General features: G+C 42.9%; 1 protein-coding gene across 5 annotated transcripts in view; it reads left to right on the plus strand.

Annotated features, from left to right (window-relative positions):
- Positions 1 to 22,308, plus strand: part of ARHGAP21 (Rho GTPase activating protein 21) — a 128,148-nt gene that overhangs the window by 53,841 nt on the left and 51,999 nt on the right. For 4 of the 5 annotated variants that reach the window (XM_055147390.1, XM_055147391.1, XM_055147392.1 and 1 more), the window contains 2 exons: positions 2,341 to 2,520; positions 5,999 to 6,023. In XM_055147390.1, coding sequence (XP_055003365.1) covers positions 2,341 to 2,520; positions 5,999 to 6,023 — 205 coding nt within the window. Of the gene's footprint in view, positions 1 to 2,340; positions 2,521 to 5,998; positions 6,024 to 22,308 lie in introns of those variants that run through there. The other variant, XM_055147393.1, reaches the window with a different exon arrangement.

Here is a 22,308-nt window from a genome sequence, read left to right on the forward strand (position 1 = left end):
AACTCCCCGTGGCGTATTCATATGCCAAAACCAGTAACAATGATGGGTCTCATTCCCCTGACTCTGAAAGAGCCTCCAGTGCGGCACCGTTGGGAAGGACGAGTAAAGAGAGGCTGCTAAAATCTCAGGCCTAGGACGAATGGAAACGATATTGAGACCACTCGAGAAAATTGATGATCAACGGATGATGATAATGATGATGATATTACACTGGGGAGATGTCTGGGCTAGAAATAAAAATTAGGGAGCTATCTGTATACAGATGGTATTTTGTTTTTGTATATATATTTTGGTTTTGGGACCATATCTGGCTTACTCCTGGCTCAGGGATCACTCGGGGATAAGCTTGGGGGATAATATGTGGTGCCAGGGATTGAACCCTGATCAGTTATATGAAAAGCATATACCCTGCCCTGTATACTGTTGCTCTGGTCCATACTGTATTTTAATGTATGTTAGTGAAATCACCAGGAGACAGAATAGAGGTAGAGACGTCCCTGTTTTATTAAGCCTTGAGTTCTCTTAGATTGAGATAATTGGCAGATGAAGAAATAGCAAACCAGTCTGAGGATAGGAACCATGTGAAGTTAGGAGGAAAATCAGTGTGGGAAAGAGGATAGAGACCTTGTTTAAGGGAGAAGTGATCACTTTTCCATCTGACAGGAATGTAAAAATGAAATCTGAGCATTGGCTATCTAATTTATCAGTATGGAAACCATCAGTGACCTCATCAAGAGAGGTTTCAGGGATTACAAAGAGACAGATAACCCGTTTACAAGGATGCAGGAGGAAAAAGGGAGAAAAAGAGATAGCAATGTGGACAGCTTTGGGGACTTTTCTCTAAAGATAGACAAGTTGTAATTGGAGAGAGCTGTGTGGTCAGGAGAAGATTTTGTTCATTTTAAGATTAAAGAACTTAAAACACACATATTTATGGGGGAAATAGATGATGCAGTACAGAGGGGGAAGAGATTTCAGGAATCATATCTTTGAAGAGTGAGAAGAAATGGAATTTAGCGCCCAAGGGTGTGGTCTTAGAAGAATAGACAGTTTGCCATTGTGACAGGGGGAAGGGACGGAGAGCACGGGCACAGTTGCAGGTGGGTGGGTAAGATGTGGCAGATGATTACAGTCTCATCCTATTGCTGTGTGTTTTCTGTGCAATAGAAAGCAGGGTCATCCAGCTAAGGGTAAAGATGGTGGGGAAGAGATGGATGAATGGACCACGGAGAAGTGTGTGATTGACAGGCTATGTGGAAGGCTGTCAGTGCCAGTTGACATTCGGAGTGGGAACGACCAGCCTAGTATTTGCTGTTCTCTCCCTGTGCCCGGCCTGGAGTAGATGATCCAAGGTCGCATCTTGGCAAAAGGCCCAGGGAAAGTGAAGGCAAGCTGAGTGGCTACATGAGAGCTGGCTGAGAGGGGAGGTGAGAACATGGGGCACTGAGAGATAGGTGAAGATTACCTCAGATAGAAGAATTCAGGACTTGGGGTATGAGAAGCAATGAAGAGTGGGCCCTTGGTTTGGGATTGTAAAGTGTTTTTCAGTTCTTATAAAATAAAAGAAGCCACAAGTGGAGAGGAGGAGAGCAGGGGATGGGCAGGTTACTGGCGGTGATGCTGGATTTGCACTCAGCCCCCGAAGGCCTGGAGTCTGCCTGATTTCCCTTGTAACCATCGGCCTATGTGGTGGCAGTTTTGGTTTGCTTTGGTTTGCTTGACATGATACAGTCAAGTTTCGTATCTCTTCTGCCCTAGTTTCTCTTTACTAGCCCTCAGTGCTCTACACAGTTCTCATGATGCCAATTTTCATTTCTGTTACTACATTTGAAAATTTTAGCTATTAAATTTACTTTTGAATAGTTTTTTTTTTTTCACTCTGGATTAACTTTTCATTTCAGCCCTTTCTAAATTTCTGTGTGTCAGAATATGGCTCTCCCCTCCCTTTTTTTTTTTTCTTCAGTGCTGAGTATCGGACCCAGGGCTTCTCATGCTAGAGAAATACCTGCTACCTAGCCATAGCCCTGGCTTCCCAGTATATGCTTCTTCCCCATTATATTTGCCCTCAGTGTTATCTTTTTTATTTTTTTTGGCTTTTTGGGTCACATCCAGCGATGTTCAGGGGTTACTCCTGACTCTGCACTCAAGAACCATTCCTGGTGGTGCTCAGGGGACCATATAGAGGCCAGGGATAGAACCTAGATCAGCAGCGTGCAAGGCCAGTGCCCTACCTGCTGTACTATCACTCCAGCCCTATATTTTTACATATAACTTTTTTCTCTTGAAGTGAAGAAGCAGATGTTGTTATCTAGTTAACTTTTAAATGTCTTTTTCTTTTAGGTATCAAAAAATAAAGATGGAAAAGAACAAAGTGAAGCTGTATCACCGTCCGAAGATGAAACATTCTCCTGGCCAGGGCCCAAAACAGTTCTACTGAAAAGAACTTCTCAAGGCTTCGGTTTTACCTTGCGGCATTTTATAGTTTATCCCCCCGAGTCTGCCATCCAGTTTTCATTAAAGGTGAGAGAGGTCCTTTGCCAATATCTTTCTTTTCTTTTTTTCCTCTTCCACCCTTCTTAAAAGTGTCATATTTGTATTGTTATTATAGAAATGTATCTTTTTAGATATAGATATATGTGCATAAGTGTATATATCTATCATTTCCTAGAGCCAATCTCTTTTCCTTGTCTGAAAAATCATAATAATTATAAAGGCCTGTCTTAACTGGAACTTCTGATTCCAAATTTTATTCTACTTTTCCTAGTCAGAGCTATTTTTCTATTTTCTAGAAAGGTTGAGAGTTTTTCAGAGAGAGTATGCAGAGGAAATTGTTACAATGGCTGACCGTTATGAACAGTTACTGGGATTGACTTCTTGGGGCTAGAATGAGCATAGAGGTTAGAGCATTTGCCTTGCACATGGCCGGACCCTAGTTCAGTCCCCACTACCACATATGGTCTTCAGCACAGAGCCAGGAGGAAGCTCTGAGCAGCGCCAGGTGTGACCCTCAAACCCAAATTAAACACCCAACAAGAGGAATAATTCTGAACTTTCAGGTATATGATATGAAGGCAGGTCAGAAGGCAAAAGTCCAGCCTATCAGCAGAGAGCGTGCGCTGAAGTGCTTAGGCTGCAGTAACAGGCCAGTGAAGGGGGGTGTGGACTTAGCACCTCGGTGCTGTGACAGAAGAGTGCTGGGTTGGCACTAGATGAGCGTTGTCTCACCTCATCAGAATGAATGAATGAATTGGGAAACTTCCCCGAGTCATAAAATGAGTGAAAATGTACCTGGGGTTGGAACTTGGCCAGTCAGAATCCCTGATACTTAACTGTTTACCACAATGGAAAGGAAATAATGATAGTCAGAGACTTGTGAGATTTGGCTAAGCTGCCAGGATTGAATTAGAAGATTAGAAAGTGCTTTCTAATTTTAAGTATCTGTGAACCTAAGAGAGAGAGTTCAAGTGATGGAGGACAAGCCTAGCATGTTTGAGGCCTTGGGTTCAATCCTTGGCACTGTCTATCCTCTTTCTCCCAGTTCTACTGAAGGTTGTTCCTGTAAGTAGCACTAGTAATTAAAAGAATGAAGCAAGGGAGAGAGTGCAGCAGGTAGGTCACTTGCTTACCATGCGGCCTACCCAGGTTCAAAACTCAGCACCTCATATGGTTCCCGATGCCTCCAGAAGTGGTCCTTGAGTGCAGAGCCTGGAGTAAGCCCTGAGCACTGTCTCCTGTGACCTAAAAATGAAAAATAAATAGATATGTAGGAGATATATATATATATATATATACATATATATATGTATATATATTTGTTTTGTTTTTATTTTTGGGCTACACTGGGTGGTTACTCATGACTCTACCCTGAAGAATTACTCCTGGTAGTACTTGGGGGATCATATAAGATTTTGAGTTTCCTGATCATATAGGATGCTGAGGATTGAACCCGGGTCAGCCGCACAAAAGGCAAATGCCCCACAGTTGTACTATCGATCCAGTCTGGAATAATTTTTTTTAAAAAAGAATTTCAAATAATTGGTATTTTGGGGAGTAAATTTTACCAGTTTTAGTTTCCCGAAATGTCTGTGAAAACTGCTGAACTGCATTCCTAAGAATCCACTTTATCTGTACTTATGTAACTTATGGATCAAAGCAATTAAAAATGTAAGAGATCCTTTTTGATTAAATTATAAAACTGAATTAATTTAATTTTCTTTTTTGAGGAGGGTGTCCCACCCAGTTGTGATTGGGTCTTACTCTGGCTCTTTGCTCAGGAATAACTCCTGGCAGTGCTCAGGGGACCATATGGGATGCCAGGAATTGAACCTGGGTCAGCTGTGTGCAAGCTGTGTGTCTTATCCACCTTATCCAAGACTGATTTTTTTCAAGCTTTCTTTTTATTCTTAAAGAGTTTTGAGCCCTTTTTTTAAAAAATATTTATTTATTTTAATGGAAGGGCATTCTTGTCAGTGCTCAGAGCTTACTTATGCTCTGTGCTCTGGTGTCACGCCTGGTGGTGCTCAGGGGATCATGTGTGGTGCTGGGGGTTGGAGTGAGGTTGGCCACACTCAAATCAAATGCCTTCTCTCTCTCTGGCGGAGCTCTGGGCTTCAACAGGTTGGTAGTGTATGTTTTACAAGATAATTTTATGAAACAGATTAAAGTACATTATGATTATTATTAGATACTACTTCTGGAAATTTTAGTAAGCCCACTATAACTATAAAAGATTTAGTCACTGGATGGAACCAACCAGCTGTGAATCTCATCTCTATCTCCTCTTAGCTCTGTGACCATGGCCATGCTGTCTAGCAGATAGTAATGGCCCCTTCCTGACAGTTTCTGTTCCCTAATGACATGATACATGTACAACAGTACAGAAAATGACAGAGTAATTACTGTTTACTAGATATTTAGCTAGTGAACACATTTTTCAAATTGGCTTCAATATTATGCACCTTACATGAGAAATAAATAATCAATTTTTCCCCTTCAATTATAAAATTTTGCTTAATTCAAAGGAGTTGTAACTAATTTAATTTTTTCTTTTCTTTTTGGGTCACACCTGGCGATGCACAGGGGTTACTCCTGGCTTTGCACTCAGGAATTACCCCTGGCCGCGCTCAGGGGACCATATGGGATGCTGGGATTTGAACCCGGGTCGGCCGCGTGCAAGGCAAACGCCCTACCCGCTGTGCTATCTCTCCAGCCCCTGTAACTAATTTAATATTGAATAACTTTTGGAAAATACACAACAACATTCTTATTTTGTGACTCAGCTGGCAACAATACCCTGTACTTAGTACAGAGCTAGAACTAGAAAATGCATTTGGGCAAATAAAATTTTAAAGTTATATAGTTATATAGTGAATTATCAGCTCTTTAGTAAATGTCAGTTTTTCTTTCTATAGAACATTGTAACTTTCATATTATAGAGCTTAAACACATATATGAATATATGTAAAATTTAAATATATATATATATATACATATATTAAAGTTGCTTTTGCTAATATCCTAGGTAAGAGTAGACTAAGGTAACAAAACAACCTGGGGCTTGAAAGGAACCAAAGAGGTAAACATACCTCATCTCAAAATGAATACAAGAAATTACCTAAATGGCAATTTGGAGACAATTATAGAAAAACAGTTCTGAGTCCTCTATTGGCCCCTGCAGGCAGGTTTTCTAGTAGAATAGTGGTGACTGCCCACTCCACTTTCCCATCTTCTGAGGCTCCTCTATCCAGTGACCGATTTTGGACAGTTAGACTCAGAGAATTGCTTTGAGACCTTTCCCTGCATGTCAGAAATCCAGTCTTGCCCAGCTTCCCCCGCGGCCTTCCTGTCGCCGCTCCCGGGCTCCCTCCTCAGGCTCCGGGCGCCTCCGTCAGATTGTAATAGCACATTGCGGGGAGGGAGTTCCAGCTGAATTGTGCCTTGCTGTGACTTCACCAGTTACAAACATGTATTTTTAGAGGAATATCTTTTTCTTTTGTAGGATGAAGAAAATGGCAACAGAGGAGGTACAGTATGAAAGTTTCCCTTGTATTCTGAACGCTTGTATAATATCTTCCAGTCCTTGAGTAGTGCTCAGTGATTGAGATGAAATCTGAATATTTAACAACTCTTAGATGTGGGAGTTAGAAAAATGAAATACCTTTCCTTCTCAATGTTTTAGGTGCTCACTGCCTCAGCCAATTTAGATCTGTCTGTGGTAACTTTATTGGGTGCCGTGTGTTAGTGTTTATGGAGGGGAATATGTGATGTGAGTGATGTAATTCTGGGATTTCTCTTCAGGAGTAGTAATATTTTTTTAATGAGGGGGGTGAGGGCTCCCACACAGTGCTAAGGGGGCTTCTGGGATCAGTCCTGGCATTCCTGGGAGGTTAGTGGATGTCATATGGTGCCACGAATCAACCCAGGTCCATGCTCATGCAAGGGGCATCTTCTTGCCCCTTCTCTTAGGAAACTTAAACGTGGTGATACTTTCAGACACAGGAACGCTGCCATTGGATTTATTGACTCAAATATTAAAACTGTGTTTTGGTCCCTATAGTTACCCTTACTCTTGATTTAAACATTATGTTTAATGTGTGAAAAAGGAGAATTGGGGTACTAGAGCGATAGTAGTGCAGGTAGGGCTCTTGCTTTGAGTGAGAGGCAGAACTGGGTTCGATCCCGGCATTCTAGATGGTCCTCGAGCACTGCCAAGAATAATTCCTGTGTACAGACCCAGGAGTAATCTCTGAGCATTGCAGGGTATGGCCTAAAAACCAAAACCAAACAAACAAGCAAACCCCCCCAAAAAATGGAAAACACTCCACCCCAAAAGTAGAATTGAGCCACAGATAATTATTTCTTAATCACTCCCATTTGTTTTTGTTTTATATTTGTATGAATTTTAACAAATTAAATTTTATACACATAAAAATGCACCCATTAAACAAAATATTTTACTTCTGACTTAGACTTTGAAAAGTTGTAAAATTAGTGTGACTTCTGTATCTCTTTCAATCAATTTTCCTTAATATTAAAAGCTCACATTAATCATGATATAGTTAATAAGTTTTGTTGGTGTTTCTACATATCCTTTCTCCATTTCAGGGTTTTGCATTACATTCAATGGCCACAGATTTTTGCCTCCCTTGGTGTGGGACAGGGCCCCCGTCTTCCCTGTGTCTTGTGATCTTTATGGTTGTGAGGAATACGGGCTAATGTTTTTGTAGAATGTCTTTCAGTATGAATTTATCTGATGCTTTTTTGTCATCACAGTTTGAAGTTCTGCATTTCATCAAAAATACCACATTGGCAACTGTTTTGAAGTGTGTAGTTACACTTACAGTTTTGTTTTGCTAAGTATGTAATTTGTGAGACCAACATTCCATGGGATTATAGTATCAAAGTGTCCCTTGTGTCCCTCTGCTGTTGGCACCCCACCAGCCCTAGACAATCAGTGAGCTGCTTTCTGACACTGTAGATTAGTTTTGGCCCTTCTAAAATGGTATTTAATAAAAATGATACAATATCATCATTTGTATTCTTTCCATCAAAGCACTAACCAGGCTTGACTATGCCCTGCTCCTGAGGTTGTGACTGTCTAAGGTGTCTTTCACTGGGCACGTTTTGGGCATTTCCCATGTTTATGTATAGATAGTAGTAGTAGTAGTATCTTCGTGGAGGAGTTTCTAAGGGATACTTCTAGAGGCCCGAAAATTCTTGGCCTTAGGATGGGATGCTGTTCAGGTCCCCTGCTGCCGGGGATTATTTGATCACCACAGCAGTGCTCAGGGGGCCTTCAGGGCTAGATCTGCCTGTACTTAGGGGACTATGCCATCTTGGGGTAGAACCCAGGGCAGACTGTAATCGATCTGTGCCTTAACCCCTTTACATTTTCTCTAGCCTTATTTCTTTTCCCTTTTTTTAAAAAAAAATATTGTTCACTTGCACTTGTTTATTTGCTGAGTATTTTCCCTTGTATGAAAACATCACAGATAGTTTATTTATTCGCTTGTTAATGAATCCTATCAGATCAAAGTCTTAGAGTGGCCATATTAAAGATTAAACAGGAGTAAAGTAGCACTGTCAGAAGCAATCTGAGAGCATGGGACTGGGAGTTGCCTCTGGATGGCACTGTTTGCAGGAGGGACCACTCCCGCAGCACCATCTCTCATGCCCTAGGTTTCAGGATAAATCTCCAAGGCTACTTGGCCTGCTGAGAAATAGGCTTGGATAGGGGAAAAGAAAACTTAGAGACATGCCAGGAAAAAAAAAGAGTGTGGGGTGCTCCCAGAACAGTGCTCATGGCTGGGCAAACCACAGGGCTCCCCACTTCTAGAATTCCATGTCCATCATGTTCTCATCTTCACTGAGAAGTAAACATCTAATAAATATAGAAGGGCTTAGTTATGAGCCTTTGCATTAATGAACCTTCATGTGGATGATTATGTGCCTGATCTCTGGCATAGCTGATTGAAGTGAGCAGATTTATTTGTTTGCTTTGATGGAAAAGTATAAGCTGATCTGTAAGGGAAAACTAGATGCCTTAGATCTAAGCCAAGAGATTTGCACAGGCATTAAGAAAATAAGGCAAAGGGGGACGGGGAGATAGTATCGCAGCTAGGGCATTTGCCTGGCACATAGCTGACCAATGTTCCATCTCTGGCACCCCATATGGCCCCGTGAACCTGCCAGGAGTGATGAGCATGAAGTCAGGAATAAGCCCTGAGCACCACTAGAAGTGACCCAAAAAGGGGGATGGAAAAAAAGAAAGTGAGACAGAAATTCTCTAGTCCTTATGATGAAAATATTTTCCTGTTTTCAAGATGCTTTATTGTCTTATCATTTATGATGAAGTTTATAATTCATGTGAAATTATTTTTTTACATATGGGCTGAAGCCAGGTAGTGCTTTTCTCACCTGTGGATGTGTGTTTGACCCTGGCCTATTTAGGGGGAGATTCTGTGTCTGCTCTCTTCCTATGGAATAACCCCATTTTGATCATGAAACTGCTGTGTATGTACAGGTTGGTTTCAGAACTAGGAATTGTTCCATGGTTGACTTTTTGGGAGATACAGAGTACAACTAAGGATAGTTGTATTTTTTTAGAGTTGTTTAAAAGAGATCAGACAAGATCAGGTGCATCCAGGGAGTGATAGCACAGCGGTAGGACATTTGCCTTGCACGCAAACAACCCCGGTTCGATTCCTCCGCCCCTCTCAGAGAGCCTGGCAAGCTACCCAGAGTATCTTGCCCGCACAGCAGAACCTGGCAAGGGATCCGTGGCGTATTCAATATGCCAAAAACAGTAACAAGTCTCACAATGGAGACGTTACTGGTGCTCACTCGAGCAAATCAATGAGCAACAGGATGACAGTGACAGTGACAGTTTAAAAGAGATGACAGATTTTATGTGTCCTGTAAAGTCTAAAATAACTTCAATCTGACCCTTCATGAAAAATTTGCTAACCTCCTCAATCCTATACCATTTGTCAGTTTCTTTGTAAGTGTAAGTTAGTGCTGCTGTATAGGATTGCTTTTAGATACAGTAAAAGTTTTTGTTTTTGCTGTAGAGAAATTGCTTTTAGATAGAATAAAAGCTTGGCTTTGTTTTCAAGATCAGATTGGCTGTTTGTGTCCATTTGCATTATCATGTAATATTTTCCAATTGGTTTTTCAATTTCTAGACCTGCCCTCCATATAACCCCACTCAAATTTTATTTGTTTTGAAATGTTTATATTTAAATATTTAAATTATTGAATTTCTTGCCTATGAAGTTGAACTGTCTCACGAATACTGATTTCCCCCTGTGTCTTTTGGGGCTATTTCTTTGAATTCTCTGTTTTGTTCCTGTGGGCAGAGGCCTTTGGGCCATAAACCATTGGTGTTCAAGCCCTATTCCTGGCTCTGTGCTCAGGAGCGACCCCTGGAGGTGTTTCGGGGACATATGAGGCGCAGGGATCCAACCAGCATCAGCTGCACTAGAGACTAGTGACTGACTTTATTTCTTCAAGCGTGGTAAATAGTTGTTTTATAATCTCTTTGTCTTCATTTCATTATCAGATGCCTGTGTGGGGTTCTTTGTCTTTTTCCAGTTTTTTTCTGTCAGTTCTCATAAATTAATGGAGATTCTTTGAAATCTAAGTTGAAATTTTTTTCCTTGCGTAGAAAGGTTTTTCCTTTTTCCCAGAACCAGGTGGTTCCCTGGTCTGTCATGAGAATCCATGTGAAGATGGGCACGCAGCCACTTCCTGGAGATTTGTTTTCCCTCCTCTTCCCCCTACTTTGCTGAGCCCTGGGGTAGCCCTGGGTAGCTCCACTGAGGCTCCACTGGGCTGGTGGGGGCCTGACTAACACTAGCCTCTCTGTTAGGAGGGAGGAGGCCCCTGAAAGAGAAGCCCCCAGGCAGGGTTTGGGTTTTTTCCTTCCCAGCTACACAAGCCTTTAAAATGTAAGCTCAGGGGGCTGGAGAGACAGCACAGTGGTAGAGCGCTTGGCTAGTGCGCGGCTCACCCTGGTTTGGTTCTTTGCCTTGCACACGGCTGAACTGGCTTCAATCCTCAGCAGCCTGGGGCTGGAGTGATAGCACAGCGGGTAGGGCATTTGTCTTCCGTGCAACCGACCTGGGTTCGATTCCCAGCATCCCATATGGTTCCCCGAGCACCGCCAGGAGTAATTCCTGAGTGCATGAGCCAGGAGTAGCCCCTGTGCATTGCCAGGTGTGACCCAAAAAGCAAAAAAAAAAAAAAAAATCCTCAGCATCCTATATGGTCTCCCTAGCACCACCAGGAGTGATTCTGAGTGCAGTCAGGAATTACCTCTGAACTTTGCCCCCCCACCCCAAAAAAGGGGGAGGAGTTCCTGTTCAATAGTCTGCCTGGACATACATAATTGGTATTTATAGCACTGGGAAGTATAATTTTCTGGTAGCTCAAGTATGATTAGACATTCCTCTCTACTAGGTCAGTTTTCTAGAACATACATCCTTTGGTGGATGATTTGCTGCCATGTATTTGTCCTAGTAAAGTACCTTGAAATATTCTACTAGCTACATGGGACTGTAGCTCAGCAGTAAAATGCATTTCTTATATGTGTGAGGCCCTGGGCTCCAGCCTCAGGACTGTCAAAATCAAAACCAGAAAGAACCCCCAAAATATCGTACCAAGACACTTAAAGTCAGCAAGTGATCGGTATTCACTATTATGACAGTATTTTCCAATGTAAATATATACATAAAGTTATATAAGTATACATATATTATCCACAAAGACACTAAATGCCACTATCTGTTGCTAGTAACAGGCTGGCTTCAATATAATTTATTTTGTTCCTTTCCATTTGACAGGTGAGAAAGTATGGGAAAGAGGGTGCCAGTTATCTTCTTCTGAGTAAATATCAGATATGATGAAAACACTGGAAAGCCCCATATAGATATAAGAACAGAGATGGCAGGCATATCTCTCTCTCTCTAGGTATATAGAGATGTATAAGTTTTGAAATTATAATAGGTATATGGATGCCCTTTCAAGTTCTCTACTGGAAACCCTTCCTCTTGTTTTGGAGACATTTTTCTGTCTCTGAAGGTATTACTTATGCTAGGTGGTGAGCAAATAGACTTTCTGTTCTCTGATTTGCCTGTTCCTGGGAGCAGGGGACAGAAATGCAGATGTGATAGGAGAAAATCAAGGTGGGGGGGAGGGAAGAGGGGTAATTATATGTCTCATCAAAGATTATTCATTAGATATGCAAAGGCAGATACTTCGACATAGCCAGAGTATTCATTATGATTATCAAAAAGAAATTATGTATTATTTTAAGTACAGAGATCATTAAGGGTCACCCCTTGTTTTAAGAGGTCATACCCTAGTAGTGACCAGGGTCACTCCTGGTGTCCTCAGGGACACCCCTTGAGGGTCTTGACTCTTTACCAGGACCACACCTGGTAGTGTCACAGCGTGGGACGCATGTGGGGTTGGGAGTTACACTTGGAGGGTCACACGTGGATTCCTTCTTGAGCCTTATCCTCAGCCCCTCAGGATGAACTTTAATTGTTGACTTCCCACTGTCTGGTCAGTACTGAGGACTTAGTAGCAGCCCAAATTTTTTTGATGACATGTTTTTCACTCTTCCCTTTATTCTGAAATACCTGATTATTGTAAAGTGGTGGAATGTAGCCTGTGGGTGCTTATACTTCTGTTGTCCTGGAAGAAAACTGTGGGTTCTTCTGACCTTTTCTCCATCAGCCCCTTCGACACAAAGCACCATTGACTTTGGTGTCCTTCGCAAGTGCGCCATCTGGGACAGCAGTGACAAAAACATGGCAGTTCTGGACTTCCGTCGGAAATTGAACATCCTCTTTGTAAAAGAAGGGGTGATGGAGATAGCTCAGAAGACAGGAGAGCCTGTCTGCAAGCACTCCACCCCATGCCCCATCTCGGGTCTCCCCTGCCCTCCAGGGCGCTCCCAGGCATGCCCTGGTGTCTGCTTGGGTTCTGCTGGGGTGGCCTGGGGATTCAGCAGCACAGTCTGAGCATCACCAGCATCACCCCTCACCCCCAAGCCCTAACTTCCCCTTAGATGTCTAGAGAAACCGTACGCAGTGGAGAGTCTCTGGCTCCGGGCAGGCATTAGCTATCCAGTTTGTAGGGACTGAGCTTAAGAATTTGAAACACACAATGCGTCGTTTGTTGAGCAGACCGGTAAATATGATGGGATTTTTTTAAAAAAGAATCTCTTGAGGTGTTCTAAGCCTGTCAAGAAGCAGTCTAAGATTTCAGAGGACTTGTTGGAGATCTGAACACTGGGGCCGTGGAGGACAGTGCAGGAACATGTTGGTTGCGGCATTTCCACACAGGCCCCCACAGCTTCTCTCCTTAAAGGCGCCCGGGCTGCCTGTTTCCCAGCGCTCCCTAACTGCACACCTGGTTTTGCAGACACCACTTCACTGGAGAGTCGGGTTCTCACTCCACTGGCTTCCTCATAGTGTGGGATCCAGCAAATAAAAAAATGGAATTGGAGCAGTTAGGGTCCCCGCTGATGTTTTAACCTTTTCATCTTTGGCATCAAACCAGAATAAAAATATTTGCACATGAATGCTAAATTCATTAACTCTAGAAATACATTTCCTGTTTTTTCTTCCTCCACTTAGCAAACATTTGTTGAGTCACTGGCAGACTAATTGCTGGGAAGGAGCTCCGTGGCCTCTGACCTCACTTCCTTCAGAGAGCTGTTCTGAAGTCACCTGTGAGAGTGGCCCTGGCCTCCCACTTCTAATCTGTCACCTCCCTGCCCTTCACTCTCTTTCCTGCACTTACTTGCTGTCCCCAACCTCCCTCCTTCCCTCCCCCTCTTCTCATCTTCCTTCCTTCCTTCCTTCCCTCCCCCTTCTCTTCTTCCTTCCTTCCTTCCTTCCTTCCTTCCTTCCTTCCTTCCTTCCTTCCTTCCTTCCTTCCTTCCTTCCTTCCTTCCTTCCTTCCTTCCCTCCCTCCCTCCCCCCCTCCCTCCCTCCCTCCCTTCCTCCAATGGGAACTCATTGGTAATCTCTCTTATGGTAATCTCTGTTATGGTCATGTCCTGGTATGAAACCATAAACAGAAGGAAGAGTTTAGAATCAAGAGAGCACCCCAAAAGGGTAACATCTAGGAGATGATCAGAAAGAAAATCAGATAGGAAATGAGCATAAAATCCTGGGAGGTATGAGATATGAGATGTACTTGATTTTGTGGTTTTTTTTTTTTTCTTTTTGGGTCACACCCAGAGATGCACAGGGGTTACTCCTGGCTCTGCACTCAGGAATTACTCCTGGAGGTGCTCGGGGGACCATATGGGATGCTGAGGATCGAACCCGGGTTGGCTGTGTGCAAGGCAAACGCCCTACCTGCTGTACTATTGCTCTAGCCCCAGATGTCACTATCACTGTCACTGTCATCCCATTACTCATCGATTTGCTTGAGTGGGCACTAGTAACGTCTCCATCCTGAAACTTGTTACTGTTTTCGACATATTGAATACATCACAGGTAGCTTGCCAGGCTCTGCCATGCGGGCGAGATACTCTCGGAAGCTTGCTGGGCTCTCCCAGAGGGGCGGAGGAACCAAACCCAGGTCGGCTGCGTGCAAGGCAAACACCTTATCCACTGTGCTATCGCCCCAGCCCAGCCCAGCCTCAGATGTACTTGATATTAATTAAAAGGTGATGATTTTATTTTTACATATTTTAATTCATTCATTTTTTACGATTAAGTCTTGACCCAGTTATTCATAGTTGAGATTCAGGCATATAGTGTTCCAACACCAGTCCCATGCCCATGTGTCAGTTTCCCTCCACCAGTGTTGCTGGGTTCCCTCCCACTCCCCAGTCTGCCTCCTTGCCAGGTACTTTTTAAAGTTTGGTGTTACAGTTTGGATCTCTGCATACAGTTGACTCAGCGGTTTAGAGGTATACATACATCATATGTCTATGCTACTAGTATGCCCACGGTCCCTGCCCCCTGCCCGTTTCCTCCAATCCATCTCTCCTTTCTTTCCCTTCAGTTTCTTTCCTTCTCTTCACTTCCTGCAATCTAGGGTAAGGAACAATGTGGGCTTTGATACCTTGCATTCCTTCCTCCTGTTACTTTCCTGTATATCACACATAAGTGAGATCACCCAGTATTTGTCCTTCTGACTCACTTCACTTTACATGACATCCTCCAGTTCCATGCCATGATTTTATTATCCACTCATCAGTTGTTGAGCACCTCATTTGGTTCCATGTCCTAGCTATCATGCTGAGAGGTGCAGTGAATAATGGTGTGCAAATGTCCTTTTGAATGAATGCTTTTGTTTCCTGGAAGTAGATTAACGAGAAGTGGATTTGGCTGGGTAGGTAGATCACAAGAAGTGGAATTGCTGAGTGGCATCCAGCTCTATTCTTACTTTTCCAGGAAACCTTCAAACTGTTTTCCATAGGGGTAGAACCAGGCAGCATTCCCCCCCAACAGGGGATGAGAGTTCAAAAGGTGATGATGCTAACGGGGGTGTGACTGACTCATTTGTCGTAGAGAAGCTTCACCCCCAGACCAAAAAACCTGGTAGAATTCTTAAGACACACTTTAAGTACAGTGGACAGGGAGGAAGAAGGCAAGGCCTACTGAGCTAGAACATAATTAGAACATGAGACACTAAGGGGTGTGGGTATGTGTGCGAGCGTGCATGTGTGCGAGCATGCGTGTGTGCACGCGAGTGTGGGGGGGGCAGGGGGAGGGGGGAGATGGGGAGGGGACTGCACCCTCCAAGATATTTGTCATTCTTCATTTGAAAAGCCTTGAATTAAAGGTAAGAGGCATGAAATAATGAAGGGGTTGAGAATAAGAGTTGGTAACTATGTGCAAGAATCAAAAGAAATTTAGTTGTTCTTTCATGTTTGGGAAACTTCTAAGTAAGAGATCTGGCAGGAAGACTAGAGAGATGAAAATTTAAGTTTGAAAAGATACAATTAGGGGAGCCAGGTTTTGTAAATACTGATACCTGAGCCAGGACAGAGTGTGTAAGGATGGGTGGGCACAGATTTTAAGATGTAAGGATTCTGCAGTGGAGATGAAGCAAGCAACAGATGAGTCTCCAACACTGTTAGGAACTCAGGACAAAACAGCAAGTTCGAGTTTTAGAAACTTGAAATGGCCTCTTTGAGGGAATGGGACTTGAAATACTCTACTGTGCAGTATCAAGCATTTAGCTGAACTTTGAGGCTATAAATCAAAGGTTTATACTATTTTATTTATTGATTGCAATTATTATAAAGTAGTTCACAATATTTTATTACATTTAAGATTTGAACACCAGTTCCACTACCGTTCCACCTTCCCACCACCATATTTCTGGTGTTTCCATCCCAAACCCCAACTCCTGCCCCAAAGCAGAACCAAAATAGTTTATTTTGTTTGTTATGAACACACCGCTGAAAATGATCCAGAAACGTTTCCTTAGGGGAAAGTGTGTGAAGATTGTTGCATTTCACTAGGGGTCATTAGGCCTTCTATCAGAGATTAATAACATGCTGTTAAAAGTTGAGCTTTGTGTGCTTGTGGGTGTGTGTACAAATATATTTCTAAGAAATATACTAAGATTGGTTGCCTTCTACTTTAAACCCCATCAAATGTGGTACACTACTCATGGAATATCAGTGGTGGTGTGAGGTCTGAGATGTCGCAGTCCAGAAAGGTTCACTCATGGATGAAGGTTGGGCCAGCGTTTGGAGAGCAGCCGTGAGCATGGTAGTAGCTGAGTTCTGGAGGTTTTCAGCTGCCTGGGATGGCTCGTTGGGGCAGGGAGTGGCCTCACCCACCCCCCTCCAGGTTGCTCGAATGAAACAGCCTAGTGTGGGGTCCGGTGTATGCTGTTTTATTTAGCCAAAGTAGCAGGCCAAGACCAAGAGCCATGCCAGGGTAATGTTGGGTTTTGCCGTAGTTGGAGTTGGCAAGTTGAATTTTTTCCAAGGACAAGGGTGAAAGGAAGTTGAAGTTGCTGGAGAAGTTTGGTTACCATATTAATTCACTGGTAATCTTCATTTGAAAATGATTTCTAGAGACCATCTAGAAGAATTAAACAGACCATCTTGAAGAATTATAGAGTGCTAAGGGAAATGAACATGCTTGATAAAATCAAATAACAAGCTTAATAGATTGAGGGACTTGAATTGATGGGAGGTTGGGAATGAAAAGTTAGTTGCTTGTGATTGTAGCTCTGTAACTCTTTTTTCCTTCTGGATTTGAAGAGGAGTTTAAAATCTAGTACAAGAGTTACAGGAATCTGAGTCTGGATGTATGATTCATAGTTGGTAAAACTCCAGAAACTTTAGACCAAGAAAAAATAATGATGTTGCATAAAGTTCAAATACTCAGAGGTTAGATCCAGGACTATTTTATTCCTTGTCGAACAATGAGCTCTTGGCACATTGTGAGAACTCAGTAAATATTGAATGAATAACACCCTTCCCTAGTCTTGTCTTGATAGTTTTATAATGCCAAAAATAGTGGCTCACATCTGACACCTAGTGGTACTATACTCATTACTTTTCAGTGGTTTTCAGTGGCAGCATTTTGTTTGTGTGTGTGTGTGGGGGGGGGGGGGAGTTGCACAGTCACTTGTAGCATGTCAGTTTGTTTCTGAAACTTATCTCAGAGTTATCTTTGTGAAGTTGAACTGTTGGAACTTTCTGGGACTATTATTTGAATTAGTTGGCAATAAGATACTTAATGAAATTTTCAAATGGTTCATGTTCTCTTGCATATATGACTCATTAAATTTGAATGCATTGGGAACGGGGAGTTTAATTTAGAGTTATGTTGTAATTTTATGTCTAAAACCTTCCTTATTGATGATAGACATTTTCTGCCACCATGTCTAAGTCCTGGTAGCCTGCCTTTTAAAACATTAAGTCGGTATACAAGAAGATGAGTACAGGATTGGGTGCAGGTCTTGTTGTCATTGTTATTTTGTTTTGGGGGACCACACTTGGCAATACGTAGGGGCAATTCCTGATTCTGGACTTCCCCTGATATGGTGTCGGGGATGGAACCTGGGACTCCTAGATATGAAGCGTGTACATAGCCCCTGCTGCATTTGGTTCCCTGCTGCGTGTTTATCCTATATTTTCTCTTACCTGCAACAATAGCAGAATATTGCATATTATAGAGAATCGTGGGAGGGGTTTTGTGAGGGCTTTTTTGTTGCTGTTGTTCTGCCTTTTAAAAAAAGTGAAATCTCATTGTTGGTGATGCACACTCATATACTTAACCGTGAATGCTTGACATGCATCTGGGATTTGCTTTAAAAATCTTATGGGCGCTGAGGAGGTCCTTGGTACTGTTCCTTTTCCCTCAGCACCAAGTTGGAATTGGCTCCTGAACAACCACTGGGTGTGGCCCCAAAATATCAAATTGGTGGGGGAGAATATTTGCCCAATGCCCATCTGATAAGAGGTTATCACTATCACTGTATCACTGTTATCCTGTTGTTCATCCCGTTGTTCATCGATTTGCTCGAGCGGGCACCAGTAACATCTCCGTTGTGGGACTTGTTGTTACTGTTTTTGGCATATCAGATACGCCACAGGGAGCTTGCCAGGCTCTGCGGTGCGGACAGGATACTCTTGGTAGCTTGCTGGACTCTCCAAGATGGACGGAGGAATCAAACCTGGGTGGGTTGAGAGCAAGGCAAATGCCCTACCTGCTGTGCTATCGCTCCAGACAGAAAACAAAGAGTTAATATCCAAAATTTAGACGGCATTGGTAGAACTTTACAAGAGTAAAATATCCAACCTCATCAAAAATAGAGAGAGAAAGTGAACAGAAACTTTCTCAAAGAAGAAACACAAATGCCCAAAAGACACATGGAAAAATGCTCTACATCACTAATCAGGGAGATGCAAATCAAAACAACAATGAGATACCATCTCACACCACAGAGACTGGTGTGCATCAAAAAGAACAAGAAGAACCAATGCTGACATGGCTCTGGGGAGAAAGAGACTCTCCATTGTTTGTGGGAATGCCCACTGGTCCAGCCTTTTTTGGAAAACAATATGGGCATCCCTCAAAAAACTAGAAATTGAGCTTCCATATGACCTAACAATACCACTCATGGGAATATACCCTGGGAGCCCCAAAACACAGCAGAAATGCTGTCTGTGCTTCTGTGTTCATTGCAGCACTGTACATAATAGCCAGAATCTGGAAACAACCCAAGTCCCCGAGAACAAGTGACTTGTTAAAGAAACTACGGTACATCTACTCAATGGAATACTGTGCAGTTGTTAGGAAAAATGAAGTCATGAAATTCGCTTATTAATGGATGGACATAGAGAATATCACACTGAGTGAAATGAGTCAGAAAGAGAGGAGTAGACATAGAATGATTGGGCCCATTTGTGGAATATAAAAAAACAAACAAGCATAATACGTGGCCGACCTGGGTTCGATTCCTCCGCCCCTCTCGGAGAGCCCGGCAAGCTACCGAGAGAATCCCGCCAGCACGGCAGAGCCTGGCAAGCTACCCATGGCATATTCGATATGCTAAAAACAGTAACAAGTCTCACAATGGAGACATTACTGGTGCCCGCTCAAGCAAATCAATGTGCAACGGGATGACTGATACAGTGATTATGAGACCAATACCTATGGACAGTAGAAACAAGGACCAGGATGATTGGTCCATGGTTGGAAGCCTCCTGAGTGCTGGGGGGAAGAAGGCAGTTGGGATAGAGAAGGGACTACCACCACAAAGATAATTGAGAACGATCACTTGATAAGAACTGCGTGCTGAAAACAGGTAAAGGAACAAATATGATAACCTCTCAGTACCTGCATTGTAAACCATAATGCCCCAAAGGAGGAAGAGAGGGAGAGAAAGAGAGAGAGACAGAGACAGACACAGAAGGAGGGAGGGAGGGAGGGAGGGAGGGAGGGGGAGGGAAAGGAAGAGAGAGGAAGAGAGAGAGAGGGAGGAACTACAGGATGGGAGGAGGGTGACAGGAGGGAAACTGGGGACATTGGTGGTGGGAATTGTACGCTGGTGGAGGTGGTGGAGGGACAGGTGTTGGAACACTGTGTGACTGAAATCTGACCATGATCAGCTCTGTAACTCTGTATCTCACGCGGAAGGAAGGAAGGAAGGAAGGAAGGAAGGAAGGAAGGAAGGAAGGAAGGAAGGAAGGAAGGAAGGAAGGAAGGAAGGAAGGAAGGAAGGAAGGAAGGAAGGAAGGAAGGAAGGAAGGGGCAAGCAAATACAGAGTATTAGGAGAGTGGGGCTGGAGCGATAGCACAGCAGGGAGGGCATTTGCCTTGCACGGGTTCGATCCCCGGCATCCCATATGGTCTCCCGAGCACCACCAGGAGTAATTCCTGAGTGCAGAGCCAGGAGTAACCCCTGAGCATCTCTAGGTGTGACCCAAAAAGCAAAAAAAAAGAAAAAAAAAGAGTATTAGAAGAAAAATGTCAGTACAAACAAAATAATATGGACAGATATGTCATATTTACATATTCATTCTTTTACTGCTTTCTCTATTTTATTGTGTGCTGGATATTTCTGAAATGTGCAGTAAAAAGAAGAGTAAAGATTGTAAGAAAGTTTATCACTGTTAAGCTAAGACGTGATCTGCTTTTTAATGTATGCCATTTTTTTCTTACCGCTTTCTGTTCTGTTTGGCATGACTTGAATTACAGAGAATGTGTTTGCTTCTCATAGGAAAATGATAGCAGGCTGACAGGACATTTTGCTGTTAGTGTCCAGAGATGATTGGAATCTGGGACCTGAAGCTCGTGATAATTGTCAGAGCTGCAGTCCTATGATTTAGGTTAATTCAGTGTACCTGACCTTCACTCAGAAAATGAGGGCAGCTTAAGTGGAAATTTGGGAGCACCTATATTTAACATGCTTGCATTTGTGTACATAGGGCACCCAATGGTTTCTTGGGGGCCTTATGATTTAAAACATGTGCTCTATCTCTTGAACCATGTCCCCAATCTCTGAATATATCTTTGATGGGCAGGAGGATGGCAGATACCTGATGACGCTCAGGGGTTTCTTGTGGCTCTGCTCAGGAATAACTCCTGGTGGTGCCCGGGGGACCAAATAGGATGCCAGGGATTGAACCTGGGTCAGCAGCATGCAAAGCAAATTCCCTCCCCTCTGTTCCATTGCTCCGGCCCCATATATGTCTTTTAAAGAAATTTAGTGCCTCTTACCAAAGGAAAATTGCATCCAGTAAATAATCTGCCATGCTATTCTTCTTAAATTGGATTTTCCTTAAGTTGGCTTTATCATATAGACTCTAGTTATTAGTTGGTACATACAGATTTTGATGTTAGGTTATGTGTTTTGTTCTTAGGCTTTTAAAGATCAGGTTTAAAAGCTAACACCTTGGGCTAACTATTTGTGCTAACACCTCCCAAATAAAAAGTAGAAACCTGCTCTCAGCAGTTTAAAAAAATATGGATTACACAGTAGTTCCAGCAGACAGAAAATAGTCAGAAATGTAACTTCAAGCGATCTCTGCCAGCGGCACGTTCCACTCTCCCGTCAGTGCTCTGTGCGAGAGACAGTGGGCCGTGTGCTCTCCTGCCCAGCCTCTGCCCAGAGGAACTGGGAGGCTGGGTTTGGGTTTATTCTATCTGGTTTTTGCCTTGGTGTATCCATAACTCCTAACTTTTGCTTAAGAAATTCTTCTGCAATAAGTACCAGGAGGCTGTCTCCATGGCTTGGAGGCTGGTCTCTCATTCTGGGCAACTCAGAGAAGGGAACACCAAGTAAAATGTGGTCGGAGGTCATGCGGGGGAAGGGTGACGCGTGCCGAATGTAGACTAGAGACTGAACACAATGGCCACTCAACACCTTTATTGCAAACCACAACACCTAATCAGAGAGAGAGATGCGGGGTGGGGGTTGATGGGACTGGGGAGGGTGGGAAGGATACTGGGTTTACTGGTGGTGGAGAATGGGCATTGGTGAAAGGAGGGGTTCTCGAACTTTGTATGGGGGAAACATGAGCACAAAAATGTATAAATCTGTAACTGTACCCCCACAGTGATTCACTAATAAAAAAAATAAATAAATAAAAAAGAAATTCTTCTGTATGTTTATCATCTATTCTCTATCAAAGTGAAGTAAAGATTTTTTTTAACACTCGAACTTAAGGAGCTGGAGTGATAGCACAGCAGGTAGGGCGTTTGCCTTGCACGCGGCCAACCCGGGTTCGATTCCCAGCATCCCATATGGTCCCCTGAGCACTTCCAGGGGTAATTCCTGAGTGCAGAGCCAAGAGTGACCCCTGTGCATCGCTGGGTGTGACCTAAAAAGCAAAAAAAAAAAAAAAAAAAAACCACTCAAACTTAATTTTGATCCATGAGTTTATTTTGTGGTTTCAATTATTTTGGAATACAAACTATTTTAATAATCCATTAAGTTGATTTTTCTTTTTGTTGTTTTTTGGGTCACACCCAGTAGTGTCAGGATTTTCTCTTGCCGCTGTGCTTTGTGCACTGTACCCCTTAAATTGATTTTTCCAATTTTTATTTATTTTTTTATTTTATTTATTTTTTTTTTTTTAAAGAAATATTTTATTGAACCACCGTGAAAACAAGAAAAAAAAAATACAAAGCTTTCAGGTTTAAGTCACAGTCAAATACTGATTAAACCACCATCCCTTCACCAGTGCACCCGTTCCACCACCAAGAACCCCAATACACCCCCCCTCCCACCCCACCCCCCATCTAAGTACCTAATGATATTCCCATTATTCTCTCTAGATTTTTCCAATTTTTAATTAAACATTTT

This window comes from Sorex araneus, chromosome 9, assembly GCF_027595985.1.
Source record: "Sorex araneus isolate mSorAra2 chromosome 9, mSorAra2.pri, whole genome shotgun sequence".
Classification (NCBI taxonomy): Eukaryota; Metazoa; Chordata; class Mammalia; order Eulipotyphla; family Soricidae; genus Sorex; species Sorex araneus.